At 42.0% G+C, this 15,610-nt stretch overlaps 1 protein-coding gene across 3 annotated transcripts in view; it reads left to right on the forward strand.

Annotated features, from left to right (window-relative positions):
* The window catches only part of LOC126365929 (fibroblast growth factor receptor 3-like), a 380,938-nt gene that overhangs the window by 313,381 nt on the left and 51,947 nt on the right, over positions 1 to 15,610 (forward strand). For all 3 annotated transcript variants that reach the window (XM_050008694.1, XM_050008693.1, XM_050008695.1), the window contains exons 3-9: positions 5,215 to 5,395; positions 10,162 to 10,451; positions 11,617 to 11,804; positions 12,365 to 12,488; positions 12,715 to 12,918; positions 13,946 to 14,131; positions 14,303 to 14,484. In XM_050008694.1, the coding sequence (XP_049864651.1) occupies positions 5,215 to 5,395; positions 10,162 to 10,451; positions 11,617 to 11,804; positions 12,365 to 12,488; positions 12,715 to 12,918; positions 13,946 to 14,131; positions 14,303 to 14,484 (1,355 nt within the window). The remainder of the gene's footprint in view (positions 1 to 5,214; positions 5,396 to 10,161; positions 10,452 to 11,616; positions 11,805 to 12,364; positions 12,489 to 12,714; positions 12,919 to 13,945; positions 14,132 to 14,302; positions 14,485 to 15,610) is intronic.

A 15,610-nucleotide genomic window follows, 5' to 3' on the forward strand; every position in this document is an offset into this window, starting at 1 on the left:
CTGCGTCGGCGTCCTCGGAATTCGCTATCTTCTTTCGATAATTGCACTCCTGGAGAAGACTTCCTAGGAATATCCCATCAGTACTCTTGCCAAGTAGCTGCGGCGTTGCAGACGGACTTGGCGCTCCCTTGGTAACCGCAGATTCTGCACAGTTCAGAAACTGCAAAAGCAAACCTAGAAGTAGACGCCTTATCCACGGCCTTTTCGTGGCACACAGATCACTGATTCAGACGGAGGGGGTAAATGATATCTACGAGACACCTACCCGGCATTCGTTTGATGTGCTTCAAGAAAACCAATGGACATCTAAAACCAGTTGAATGCATTCTTGCTGAATACAAGTCCAAAGCTCAGAGGATGTTCTTAGCGTTGCTGCTAGTCCTTCGAAAACTGTAGTGTCACTTTCCTTCCGGCTGCTGCAACGGTACAAAATTTATTAAATGAGAACATGATCTGCTTTCGACTGCAATTATCACTTATTGCCACTGTCGGCCAATTTGAGATATTGATCGATTTTCTAGGGGCAGCTGATGCGCACGAAAAAATGGCTCTAACCACTATGGGACTTAACATCTGAGGTCATCAGTCCCCTATACCTTAGAACTACTTAAAGCTAACTAACCTAAGGACATCACACACATCCATGCCCGAGGCAGGATTCGAACCCGCGACCGCAGCAGCAGCGCGGTTCCGGAATGAAGCGGTATGCACGAGTACAAGTAAATTATGTACCCAGCCATCAGCATACGGCGGGAAAACTTAAAATTGACGACAAGCACGCTTGACTATTTGTCGTAAGTTTTACGTTGTCCGTCGTGTGCTAGTGGCTGGATACCACACTGCCTCCTACGCAAACAGTACAGCTAACGCTGGGAAACAGCAAATTGCTGAAACTGGCCAGTACTGAAGAAAAGCAGAGATCAGAGACGAAACCGCAAAGTGTGATCATTTCACAAAACTATAAACAGTTCGCGAGTGACACATTTGTGTAGGATAATCAGGAAGCTGTGCAAAATCCGTAAATGCCTTAAGATGATTAACATTAGGTGCAAATACTGTCAGCTGAGCCTAGGCATAGTCAATGAGGAGGTTGTTATTGTTTTTGTCTACAGTCCAAAGACTGGTTTGATGCAGCTCTCCATGCTACTCTATCCTGTGCAAGCTTCTTCATCTCCCAGTACCTACTGCAACCTACATCCTTCTGAATCTGTTTAGTGTACTCGTCCCTTGGCCTCACTCTACGATTTTTACCCTCCACGCTGCCCTCCAATACAAAACTGGTGATCCCTCGATGCCTCAGAATATGCCCTACCAACCAACTCCTTCTTCTAGTCAATGTATGAAAAAACGTAGAAAAATTCGCTGTTCTCGTTCTACGGAGTCACATGGAAAATCATTGGACGCAGTTGTAATCGTTTAATATAAAGGACAGTCCACCTGGAGGTAGCGTACTGCTTTATTTACGGATATAGTCGGCATCAGAGTATTTTGGCTTGTGCAGTAGCTGGTCATACAAAGTACACTTTCAGCGAGTCGCATTTCTACAGTGATACGCAAAGGTTCACAAACAACATTGCGATCCTTTCCGTGAGGAGATGCATGCCATATCTACGATATGTGATGGACAAGCAGTAATCAACCATGAAACAGTTTACAAAATACATAAACAAATTGATCTCGTATTTCGTGTGTAACATTCCTTGTCCTCGTTGTCAGAGTTGGCCTCCGACTAGCAATGGGCAACGGCGTTAACAATAGCAAGGGGCTACATAATAGAACATGATAAATGATGTAATGTGGTTTCAGCTGAATGAGGCCGACAAGCCAGGAGGTAATCGGAGCTGTCGTGAAAGGCAACGTATGCAACTTGCATCCACTGCATCCTCAATCGCAGAGATGTTGGTCTAGCAGACTTTGCAAGGGAAGCTAAATGGAGCTCGTAGTACGCCGTAGGCGTTGCACATGGTCCGTTAGCAGCGCACACGAGGGTAATCGTAAATTTTTAATTACCTTCTTGGAAAAAATGAAATTAATTGACTGTTTGTTTGCAGGCAAATATCTGCAGCTGAGGTACACCTGGGCTGTGGCGTTTTGCTTTGGTGCCTCTAGCGCCTCGCCACGCTACTTTGGCGCAAAGATTTCAGTGGGTACCACAACTGCAGGTGTTTTCCTGCAAACAAACTATGAACTTACTAAATAGCCCCAGTTTTTCCGAAACGGTAATTAAAACGTACTTGGCGTACAGGCTGAAATGGCAGAAAAAACACCGCGGGCGGTGAGCGCCGTGTCCCCGGCCCAGCACGGGTTTCAAACTGTCACCGTCTCTTTGTCTGGTCGCCTACCCACACGATATACTCGCTGTTATTCTGTCGCCTCCCCGACAAGTTGCCCTTACTCAGCCCACGAGGAACGCGAGCGGAGTGGGGCGGCTCTCGGAGGCTTCCGCTGAACACCATAGGGTGCGAGGTCGTCGTACGGCGAGCGCTTGCGACACGATCGGTGGCCGCGGATTCATATATATGAGTCCTCTTAAAGCGTCCCGGACATCTGCTTGTCGAGGCGTGGGCGGTGAGGGAGTGCCCTGGCAGTGCGCCGCGACGCCGCCTCCGCCTCCTCAATGGCACGAGAAGCACCCCCGCCGACTCCGCCGCCGCTACCACCACCTCTTTCAGGCCGGCTCCTGAATGGCGGACTGATGCACCAGCTGTTCACCTCACTTCACGCTGCAGCCTCACCATACCATGTCACAACATGAGCAGTAGCATATCTAAACACATTGCTATCTCTTGTTTCTTTCATCAAATACACTTTTAATTTCAATTTAAAATACAACCACAAACTATTGCCTAAGTTAGCAACAAGTTTAACCAAAACTATGTATATACATTTCTGCTTAATACATATTTTGTTTATTTGTTGTTTTTTCATTTTATCCTTTTGTAAAATTTTCAACAACAAAATGTACTAGTAATAAAACTGAATTTGTATTATAACATGCAAAAACAACTAATGTACGACCTGCTATATAACAACAGGCAGCAGGTCTTCACTTGAGAAATAAATAAAATAAATATTTAATCAATGTACGTGGATGGCTACCCAAAGGACAGTTGGCCCTCCGCGTATAGGCGACTGCCTGCTAGATTTCACTGCGTCACTGCAGTTTACTAATTGGCATTCACGCTCCCGGGCACCAGGTTATGACGGTCTCTGCTAAACATACAAAAGTTACGTACTTTCTCCAGAAGAATCCGAATCCGATCCAATCTTCAGCATTATTCTGTAGCACCACATTTTGAAAACTTCTATTTATCGTCCATGTTTCACTTCCATACATGGCTACACTCCATACAAATACTTTCAGAAAAGTCTTCCTGACACTTAAATCTATACTCCATGTTAAAAAATTTCTCTTCTTCAGAAACGCTTTCCTTCCCATTACCAGTCTACATTTTATATCCTCTCTACCTCGACCATCATCAGTTATTTTGCTCCCCAAATAGCAAAACTCCTTTACTACTTTAAGTGTCTCATTTCCTAATCTAATTCCCTCAGCATCACCTGATTTAATTCTACTACATTCCATTATTCTTGTTTTGCTTTTGTTGATGTTCATCTTATATTCTCCTTTCGCCGGCCGCAGTGGCCGAGCGGTTCTAGGCGCTACAGTCTGGAACTAAGCGACCGCTACGGTCGCAGGTTCGAATCCTGCCTCGGCCATGTATGTGTGTGATGTCCTTAGCTTAGTTAGTTTTAAGTATTTCTAAGTTCTAGGGGACTGGTGACCTCAGAAATTAAGTCCCATAGTGCTCAGAGCCATCTGAACCATTTTTTATCCTCCTTTCAAGACATTGTCCATTTTCTTCAACTGTTCTTCCAAGCCCTTTGCTGTCTCTGACAGAATTACAATGTCATGGGCAAACCTCTAAGTTTTTATTTCTTCTCCATGAATTTTAATACCTGCTCCGAATTTTTCTTTTGTTTCCTTTACCGCTTGATCAATACAGGGATTGAATAATATCGGGGATAGGCTACAACGTTGTCTCTCTCCCTTCTCAACCATTGCTCCCCTTTCGTGCCCCTCGACTCTTATAACTGCGATTTGGTTTCTGTACAAATTGTAGACAGCCTTTCGGTCTCTGTATTTGACCCCTGCCAGCTTCAGAATTTAAAAGAGAGTATTCCAGTCAACATTGTCAACAGCTTTATCTAAGTCTACAAATGCTAGAAACGTAGGCTTGTCTTTCGTTAAGCTATCTTCTATGACAAGCTGTACGGTCGGTATTGCCTCACGTATTCCAACATTTCTACGGAATCCAAACTGATCTTCCCCGAGGTCGGCTTCTATCAGCTTCTCCATTCGTCTGTAAAGAATACATGTTAGTATTTTGCAGCCGTGGCTTATTAAACTGATAGTTCGGTAATTTTCACATCTGCCAACACCTGCTTTCTTTGGGATTAGAATTATTATATTCTTCTTGAAGTCTGAGGGTATTTCGCCTGTCTGATACATCTTGCCCACCAGATCGAAGAGTTTGGTCATGGCTGGCTCTCCCAAGGCTATCAGTAGTTCTAACGGAATGTCATCTACTGTCGGGGCTTGAGGATTACTATTTACGATTTCAAAGATCACTCCCCCTTCCGCCCTCCTGGTGGTGGGGCATGAGGGGGGTGGGGGATTCAGGTTCGGTGTCATTATATGTCCTCCGTAGAGACAAACTATTTTTATTACAAAGTGTTCAATCCGATTTGCGGTTTTCCAGGCCGGCCAGAGTGGCCGTGCGGCTCTAGGCGCTGCAGTCTGGAACCGTGCGACCGCTACGGTCGCAGGTTCGAATCCTGCCTCGGGCCTGGATGTGTGTGATGTCCTTAGGTTAGTTAGGTTTAATTAGTTCTAGGTTCTAGGCGACTGATGAGCTCAGAAGTCGCATAGTGCTCAGAGCCAGTTTTGGTTTTCCAGTTATTTCCAAGAACAGTTTTAAATACCTCGCCCTGTAGACAGGAAATGTCAAGAAGAAACTGCTTCGTTATTGAATCTTGTGGAACTCGTTCGAGCATGTCCTCCAAGCAGAAAATGCTACTTTCCCTACATAAAACTGGCCGTGCTCCTCACAGCGGTTCCAGTACTAGTCGCTTCACGGTATTTTTTTATTTATTTCCTCTTCCGGCAGCTAGAAGTGCGTCCTGCAGCCAGCTCGGTCGCCTGTGTTGCAGGGTCGGAGCACGCGGCGGTGAGCGTGCAGCTGGGAGACACGGTGCGCCTCGAGTGCTCCCACCACCACCAGCAGCTGCAGCCGCAGCACCAGACTGTGCTGCAGCCCGCGGCCCCGCTGTGGTTCCGCGACGGCCGCCGCCTGCACACGGCGCTGCCGAGGCTCACCATCGCCAGGCACTGGTGAGCCGAGCCCGCCTCTCTTCCTCCTTCCTGTGTTTACGCTTTTTGTCCGCGCGCGGCCTACATACGCCGTGTTTAAATCCTCGCCGCTGTTTACCTCCGCCCATTTAAATGCCGCAGAAAAAACTCCTCTAACTTATAACGACACGCGCCTACGCCATCAGGTGGCTCACTTCCTGTCGGAAGCTACCGCCTCTCTTTAAACTACACAACACATACTTACGAGTATCGCCGAAGGAAAAACGATACCGCGTAACTGACTTTTACGATCTAATTTCGGTCAGTTGACTTATTTGACTCGACGCACCTGCGAAAGCGATGTGGAAAGCATACCGTGTCAGTCAAAGGAGGTGAAATAAAATCGGACGAGTGCGAACAGGACTCGGTCGCTGAGGATTGCGTACAAACGTAGTTACGTATACAGACAGATCACATTTACGTTTCTATAAGAGAGTTTGCGTTTACTAAGAACCTTAATTTTTTATACACCGCCAAGGGACCCTAGACCGTAGTATTTGCCGTTAATTTCAGTTAGGTACCTCCACACGTTCGTCAGAAAAAGGCGTCTTAACAGACGACAAACGGCAGCGGCGCGGCGCGCTGTCGCACCGTCTAGTGTGGCGCGCCTTGTTTCGTCGCAGCCAAATGCCAAAATGTATCACATATTTACCTGAGACTGCAAGGAAATGCAGCTTTCATTACGGCGTTAAAAACATTTCTTACGCAGAAATATAAGTCGTAAGATGCACCAAACGTAAACTTGTCGGCGAGTACATTTTACACTGCAATTTTTTTCAAAATCGTGCTGTCGTAGTTTACTTTGAACTATCGCAGTGACTATAGGCAAAAATGAAAAGAAAACCAGTTCATTATCAAGTTGTGATGCGGAAAGGTACTCTATTTTTAACGAAACGTTCCTTTAAAATCGAATGAGAAGATTGCATACCGGAGAACACGCGAGATTACCAAAACAGTCGTTTTGCAAATCAAACTGCCTTTTCCTCCTGCTAGTTAACTTATTTATCCTACACGCGTTTCGCCTTCCCTGTTCTAAGGCATCATCAGTGGGATCTATAACGATACAGTTTTGTTAGTTATAGATTATCAAGCAGTTCACTTCGCGATTTTTTGTAAAAAAACGTAATTACTTACGATGTGTGAACTGTTTGATAACCTATAACTAAAAAAACTGTATCGTTATAGATCCCACTGATGATGCCTTGGAACAGGAGACGGCAAAACGCGTATGGGATAAATAAAGTAACTAGCAGCAGGAAAAGGCAGTTTGATTTTCAAAGCAAGTATTTATATGCTTGCTGCGGAGGATGGCCACACAAACAAACTTGTTACCAAATCAGTCGTTTTTATTTTTTTACGCGAAAACTAAAAGCTCTGCTGGTAAAATAACTCCAGAGACGGATGTAGGTTTATTTAATCTACATGAAAGAGTTCTTTTAGGCAGATCGAATGACTCGAAATTTCACTCCCCGCGTATCATACGATACGAGCTGCGTGGAGCGTCCAGCACAACTCACTGCGGCCGGGCGGTACCAGAGAGACAGGTGTCGATCAGTGTCGTTCCAGTGTGGACCAGCTCGTTCCATTACTGTACTCATTTGAATTTCGCCGTCCGTCGTCCGAAGTCCACACTTTCGGGTGATGAGATCGGCTACACCCTGACCCATTGTGGCGTATTGATATGAAAAGATCGGCCGACTTCGGCCGATGTCGGTCGTCGGCGCAATCCACCGCTGTGACCGCAGCCTAGGGTTATGCTTTTACCGACTGAGGTACGAAACCCTAAAAAAGATTTGAACGGAGATTAGTTGCGGAATAATGAATGACCGCCTAACTGCAGCGTTGCAAGCTCCCGTGGGCTGTCCTGTACGGAGGCTGTGACGAAACAAAGGAAGACCTGCAGAGCATCGACAGCCAGCAGTCGACCTCGAGAACAGACCTCAACTTTTATTCGCGTCTTACGGGAGAGCAACGATTCCTTTCCCGGTGAAAAGATCGTCGTCTGAAACGCATTCCTATCACCTGAAGCCCTGACCCAGAAATTGCTAACAAGGAATACGTAAGTAACAAGCAAAACCAATGTGCTGCGGCAGCGCGCGGTGACCGACGTCTACGTACACAATCCGCAAGTCACCGTACAGTGCATGCCAGAGGGTAAATTGTACTGCTACTAGTCACTCCCCTTCCAGTTTTACTAGCAAATGGAACGAGGGAAAGACATCTATAGATATCCTTTCGAATGAGCGCATACGTTACTGGCAATACGGCCGCTCTACAGTGCTTCGCTAATTTGACTTCTGTAAACTTTCTCAGTAGTACTTCCCGAAAATAATGTTGTCTTCCTTCCAGGGACTTCCATTTGAGTTTATGGGACATTTGCGTAATATTCTGGTGTTGATCGAACCTACGAGTAACTAATATAAAAGCACACCTATGAGGTTCTTCGCTGTATTCCTTTAAGCCGATCTAGTGGGAATCTCAATTACTCGAGCAATACTGTGGATGAGCTACACTTCGAATAGGTTTCTGCCTATAAACCGAGGTGGACCATTTGCCTTTCTTACTACTAACCTTATGAACCTTTTGTGCTCGTTCCGTTTCGTATCACTTTCCAATGTAACGGCTAGTCATTTAAACCGAGTCATTTTGTCAATCAGCTCATCGCCGATACTGTATTGCAACACTACAGGGTTGTTTTCCCAAACCATCTGCATTACCTTATACAAGGTCATTTTCTGCACCGTGTAGAAACTCTAGATTGATCGATGAGAGGACATGGAACAAAAAAGGTCTAATGAACTTATGTCCGAAAATGCATAGTTTCCATGCTAATAGTCCATTGATTCAATGATACATTGTTACAGAGACTGCGGTCTGACGCGTCTAATACAGCCACAGCTCCAGTATGTGTTGAAAATGGTTCCCATGTGCCTCAACACATGAGCGTCCGTGCCGGAGCATGTTCTGCCTCAAGTGTTCACATCAGCGTGGCTGCATTCCACCAGTGTCAAAGGCAGCATAAATATTCTGCTCCAGTGTCTCCACATCTGGAGTGGGAGCAGCATACACGATACTACTGAGATGACCCCATAACAACAAATCGCACAGGTTGAGAGCCGGTGTACTAGCACGTCACGCAACTAGACCCCCTCATCCGATCCATCCACCAAGGGATACAAGACTGAGATGCGTCTGGACGTTAACAGCGAAGTGGGCTCGAGCAACCATCACGTAGCAGCCACATAACTATGAAAATCATCAATGGCACTTCTTCCAGCAGGTGAGGCAAAGTCACCCGCAAGAAACGCCAATAGTCCTGGCTCCTTAGGCGACGTGGAAGAAGGACTGGGACAAAATACTGTCGCCAGTTATTCCGGCCCACACATTCCACCTGCACCGATGCTGATGATTCGCTGTCACCGTACCATGGGGGTTCTTCATATATCCCACAGATGACTTACAAAAGTTGAAGGTATCACTCCGCATAAAGGTGGCCTCATCTGTGAATAGCATGCATGACACAAATCCCGGGATCGTAGTTGCCTGGTGAAGAAACCAGTGACGAAACTGCTGCAGATGTGGAAAGTCTAGTACTAGTGACCCTTCTCCACGCTGTAAGTGATAAGGGTAGCAACAGTTGTCATGGAGAATATTCCACACGTCTGGCTCACACTGTACTGGTGGACCAACTGCCTGCTACAGTGTTAATCACATTTTCCTCCAAGTCCAGAGTCCGAACATTTCTGGGACGTCCATCATGATTTCCTGCTTCCTAAAACCACCCTGTCTCAGACAAATGGCGAAACACTTTTGAAGACATTGAACGCTATAGTTGTTGTCGGCGGGGATAGGTATGCTGATACAACCTTGCTGCCGCCCGTTGCCATTTGCCTTTGCGTAAGTAAACACCATGTCGGCAAGCTCTCAATTCGAATACGGGAACACTGTGTACAACGCTGTATCAGATCCACTATAAGGTGAGTCAGCAAGAGAAGTGAATAGGACACGACATTGCCAACTACTATGGCAGGAGAGGTCGCTAGGACATCAAGTATGAGGAACAGTACCATCGTCTAGGAGGAAATCACGCATACTGCATGGTACAGCGCGTATTAGACTGCAATCTGTGTAACAATGTATGACTGAATAAATGGTCTCGAGCCTGGAAATCTTGCATTTCCTGACGTAAGTTCATTAGACCTGAAATTGGGTCAGTTAATCTGGGTTTTCCTTTTTAAAGGAACAGTTCAAAACGGATTTAAGCATTTCAGCTTTCGCTCTGTTACTCTCAATTTCAGTTCCCGAATGTTTTGCTAGAGCCTAAATTACTAGCTTTGGTACCTCTAATAGCCTTTACGCACGACAAGAATTTCTTTGGATTTTATGAAAGATAATTAGACAATGTTGTGCTACGGCAAACACCTAAGGCTTCACGCATTGCCCTCTTCACAGTCAAACGTGTTTCGTTCTACCTCTAGCACCATGCTTTGTTTTACACCTATTATGGAGCAGTCTCTCTTTCTTTAGAAGTTTGTTTTCAGTGACTATATACCATGGATGAGCAATTCCATTATGAACTGTTCTACTTAGTACAATTTATTACTGCAGTCATCGTTTCTATGGTAAGAATGCATCTTTAAATGTCAACACTTATTTTGCGAGAAAACAAACAGCTGCTTTGGCTAGCAAATATTTCTCACAGTCGTATGGGAATACTTATACCAATGAAGCAAACGTTTTTGTTTCAGGCTAAACATAAAATCTGTGAAGTGTAGTGATGCTGCAAAGTACAGCTGTTATCTCGAAACGGACAATGGAAGATTATGGCAAAACATTACGGTAGCAGTCAAAGACATGAACTGCCAAAAATCTGTAAATACAAAACGAGCGTCCCTAAATCAAGAGAGCTCCACAAGCAAAGCTGATTTGATACCTGTCGAGGGCTCAGGGAGCATTCTCGGTGCAAGTGGCATGGAAACTCAGCATGGGACCCCAGCGGAATCCGTGGACTATGTTTCAGATGAAGATGCTGTAGAAGGTACGTGACTCCATAGATTTAGAAACAAATTATTCATTTACCCCTTTATGTGCAGTAACAGACACGTATCATGCACCACTTTAAAAAAAAGTGTTACCTTACCGTTTATTTCCCTCAGTTAGGGACCACTTGCAACCTCTACTTCGCACCAAATGAGTCTTATGTACCCATTTTGTTTGTTTTGAAGGTCATTGCTTTCTGAATCTCTCCAGTCACGTCCTTTTACCTTTTCCTCGGCTTGAACTTCTATTTTTTCACAAAAAATGTTAAAACTTGATGATTTGGACAAATAAACTACTACGCATAAATCTTCGAACGTCATAAAACACTACCATCTCAAGTTAGTACTTCGACAGCATTCATGCTACCTCTGTATTAGGCCCAGAACTTTCCCCATATGGTGATCTTGTCCAAAATATGAACTATTCTACTAACCATGACTGACAGAATCTTTTATTTTGCGTAAGAATTTTTCATAAATACATTTCGAACATCTTTCTAGTTTCCTTAACCCATTCTTTAGATTGTTCTGGGACACTGAGTATTTTTATTATGAACAGAAATGCTGTTTTACATTATGCATTTGAGCTTTCGACACAACTACAGGCAGTCATAATGACATTCTTCACGATACTCTATCATATGTTTGTACCCTGTTTGGGAAAGCATGTAGCCATGCAACTCAGTGAAAGTGTGCTATGTGACACCAGCAAGACAACTGTTGTGGAAGAACTGATTCAAGAACTTTCATAATTCACTTGTTTACTGTGAAACTTCCTCTTCAGTCTTCCAAAATATCTTCATGAAATTATAGTTTTTCTTCTGTTAAAGTTATTGCTTTTTCTGAGACAAAGCTTTCTTTTTGCATTTAGAATTTTTGTTGCATGCGCTTGAGCACCTATACCTGATTCTTACTTTACTTGTAAAAAGTATCATTTCCTCTAACATCTATAAAAGTGGAAAGTTCATAATGCAAGAATCGCTAGATGTCTTGATGCTTTGTATTTTCTGAGGCACTGGTGCAATGTATACATTATATAATGTATTCATAGTAAGAATATGAGAAAATTAGGAATGATAGACACAACATTGCATGATAATTAATATTAATTTTACTGATTCAGTTATGGTTAGCTACTAAATACAGATATTTATTTCTGTGCAGGTAGCTTTGTCAATGCTGAGGTACCTTTGAGGATGCAAAAGACAAAGGTTGCCATTATAGGAAGTTCACCTGTTCTTGACTGTGGTGTTCCAGAGGAAGCTGAAAGTAATATTACTTGGATAAAACATGATACAAATGAAATTCCTAGCATTGATCTGGACAATATCCCTGATGAATATGTTATTAAGGTAAGTAACAAACATTTTAAAAATACTGTCACAATCCACTAACTAGAATCCATTTGTCAAACTATTTCTCTTGGCATTTACTTCTCTTTTGTATAGTTTCTGAAATTTTCAAAACATGGTGCTCTCATACATATACTTTTTGTTTGTGCTAAAATTGTTGTTTACTGCATATTTGTCTCTTTATTCACATTAGTTTCCAAGTTTTATTTTTGGCTCTCAAGTGAACATACACACACTTTATAACAACAAAAACACATAATGGATTATATGAATCTTGCAGCAATTGTTATTTGACACATTGTCTTTGAGTTGGAACACTGCCTGGGAGGTAGATCTACTTTTACGCAATAAGTAAATACTCAACGTATGACTACACCAACTTATTAACATAGGCATTTGTCTTGCATCTACTGTTTCTGTCACTCAGAGTGATGATCAGAATGTGGATTATTACATTCTACCATATGTTGTACAAGTAGTATGTTTTCATGACTTCTTTTTACTGTCAAAAATTTCTCATTAAAGTAATTCATACATTTATTCACTGTATATCATTGCAGTTTGGCCCACATCAGCTACTAGAGCTTCAGGATATCAATGTGGATGATGCTGGCTGGTACACATGTATAGCTTGCTCACTGCACTGTCAAGCAGTTACAACAATTTGGCTCCAATTAGATCATGGTATGTATTCTGCATAATTTGTTGGCATTGTATTATTGTTTATCATTTTATGTTAATAAAAAAACATAGTAATAAAAATACAAAGACTAAAATAATAGCCTGGCAATAATACGTCCATATATTTCATGGTAGTCTAACATTTTAAGGCATTCAGAATTGCATAAAATTTGCTTGCCACCTATAAAACTTTTTTCTCTTGTGTGAAGGTGATCATATTGTGTTTCAGCTATGTCACTTATTGCTGATTCAGAAGTGGACACATCTGTGGATACCAATATATCTCTACAGGATATAGATGTGTCAGAAGAGCAGAAACTTTATGGTTCCACAACATATTTAAAATCACCAGTGTTCTCAAAACCAAACAAGATGCACCCTCTAAACATAAAGGCAGCAGGCAGTTCTCTCAATCTGAAATGTCAAGCTGATGGTATAGTCCCTGATATTAACTTTCATTCACAATTTGTCTTGTTATTTAAATACTTCTTCACATATCATGAACTATCTACATTTTTCAGCCCTGTCTGTCATAATACAGTATTTATAACCACTAAATGCATAGTTATGTTAGTGCTTTAGTAACACTGAGAATAAAATGCCATGAAAAACCTAATTAGTTATGTCACTTGACTGTTGATCTACAGGAATTAAATGTAAGAAGTTGGATGTACAACCTATATAAACTGTAATAACACAGTGAGAATGAAATTTTATGCCAGTAGTTTATACTATCTGCAACTAATTACAGGTTTCCATAACCACTTTCATGTTGACTTTTTCTGTTAGACTATGCCATGGATTACAAACTTACAACCAGAGAGAGTTGTAGTGATGAACAATGTAACAGAAAGCAAAATAGTTATAAAATGTGCAATGAACCTGAGACACACACAGTTCTTCTGTGTGTTTTCTCTTTCAGTACTTACAAAGCTACTTGGCAACTGTCAATAACCAAAAATAAATAATTATATTTTAATTCATATATTAAATACATGTTTTTTTTATAATAACTGAAACTAGACTGAGGCATCCGATATGTTGTTGCTGTGATTGTCTCCCACAGCTTTTGGAATTGAACTTTCAGTCTTCTGAATAAATGCAAAATTAATAAATGATGGAAAGGTTGAAATAAGGTAACTAAGAATTCCAAATCAAAGCAACTGCTGAAATCAAGTCAGTCTTGAACTGTATTTAGTCAGAGGCTAGATAAATTTTACCAGGTGGCATCAGACTCTTGTAACACAAAATGGCATAAACACTTGTTGGTAGGAAGTAATATAACTGCACGACAAGATGTGCAGAAGAATCAGAAGCATGTTGTTCTCTAATTTAACTATGAGAAGGGAAATAAATTGATTTCCAAAATCTTATCTACATAGCTTTGTTAAGTTACTTATAATACTGGTCTTGTTGTCAGTTTCAGTTTCACTAAGAATGTCTTTTTCATGTGTTTCTAGGAGATCCAACTCCAAACATCACATGGTATAAAGATGGAGGGAGTTTAGATCATAACTTGGAGGTGACATATAAACGATGGTCCATTAATCTTGAGAAGTTGCAGGCTTCTGATTCTGGAAATTACACTTGTATTGTCTGCAATGTAAATGGATGCATAAATTTCACCCATATAGTGGAAGTTATTGGTATGAGGATGTTCCTGTTTCAAAATATTGTTTTTTTTCTATTGAATAAATGTGAAGAACTATTTATAAGTTTAATAAACTTAACTGCATTTATGATTGTAAGTGACATTTCAGTTACAAACATACCTAGATTGTTTCTCATTTTGTAAGTGTTTTCTTAATAAATTTTAGACAAACATTCTGGGAGGCAGTTTCCTCACTACATCAAGAACATAACAGCTGCTGTAAATACAACAACTGAACTGAAATGTGTCCCTGTCATGGATAACCAAGCACACATTCTGTGGCAACGTGTAGCGAGTTGTCCAAGCAGTAATACTGATAGTGGTTCAGAGTCAGTGTTTCCATCACAGGTAAGCTGTTTGAATGGTTGTATACAATATTACAAGAAAAAAACAATACTCTTCTTGAAAATAATAGGTGGAATGATAAAAAATCTTCTCACCAAGCAGCAGCAGGAGAAAACATAAAGTTAACAAAATGTGCAAGAAAGGTAATGAAATGTGCAAGCTTTTGTAGCCAGTGGCTCCTTCTTCTGGCAGAAGGGTTGAAGGAGAAGGAAGAGGGATGAAGAAAAAGGACTGAAGAGTTTCATGAAGTTAGGAGGATTGTGGAAAAGTCACCCATAATGCTGGATTGGAGGATACTTACCAGGAAGAATGAGAAGGAAAGACTGATTGTTGGGGGACTATACCCCATAATATTTGAAACCTGAGAGCTGAAAGGTTGAATATAGGGTAGAAATCAAGACAGAGCTTACTAACAAAACATTGTGCAAGAATTAATAAATCTAAGTGCCTAACACATGCTAGAGATGAGAGTGGGAAAAATAGACAGGCCAAAAAATAAAAGATATAGAAGACTAAATGGGACCAAAGGAAGGAACGGTTATTGAGAGAAAATGCAGAGACTGAAGAAATCAATATAAATTAAGGCCAGGTGGGAGGTGAGAACCAAAGACATGTTGTAACGCCAGTTTCCACTTGCAGAGTTCTGGGAAACTGGCATCAAGAGGAAGAATCCAGATGGCATGTGTGGTGAAAAATGCAGTGAGGCCACAACCATCATGCTGTAGGGCATGCTCTGCAACGGGATATTGTGTGTTGTCAGTATACATGCTCTATCCATGTCCACTCATCCTAACTGATACCACAGTGGTGGTCATACCAATGTAGAAAACCAAATAGAGATTGCATAATAGCTAGCATACAATATGTGTTGCTTCATAGGTCACTCTCCCTTTGATAGTATACATTTTGCCAGTTATGGAGCTGGTAGTAGGATGCATAGGACAATGGGCGGAGAAGAAGCTGGGATCTGACTATGATATTATCATTATTATTATCATGAATATCATGACCCAGGAAATTTGCTTTTGAGTGGGGCTGGTAGGGTAATTATGTCCATTGAAGGATGAAGTGGTGTACTGTTGTGTGAGAGGGAGCGTTTGACATGGAAAGAATGGCAATTGTCAAAATG

The sequence above is a fragment of the Schistocerca gregaria genome, chromosome 4 (genome assembly GCF_023897955.1).
Source record: "Schistocerca gregaria isolate iqSchGreg1 chromosome 4, iqSchGreg1.2, whole genome shotgun sequence".
NCBI lineage: Eukaryota > Metazoa > Arthropoda > Insecta > Orthoptera > Acrididae > Schistocerca > Schistocerca gregaria.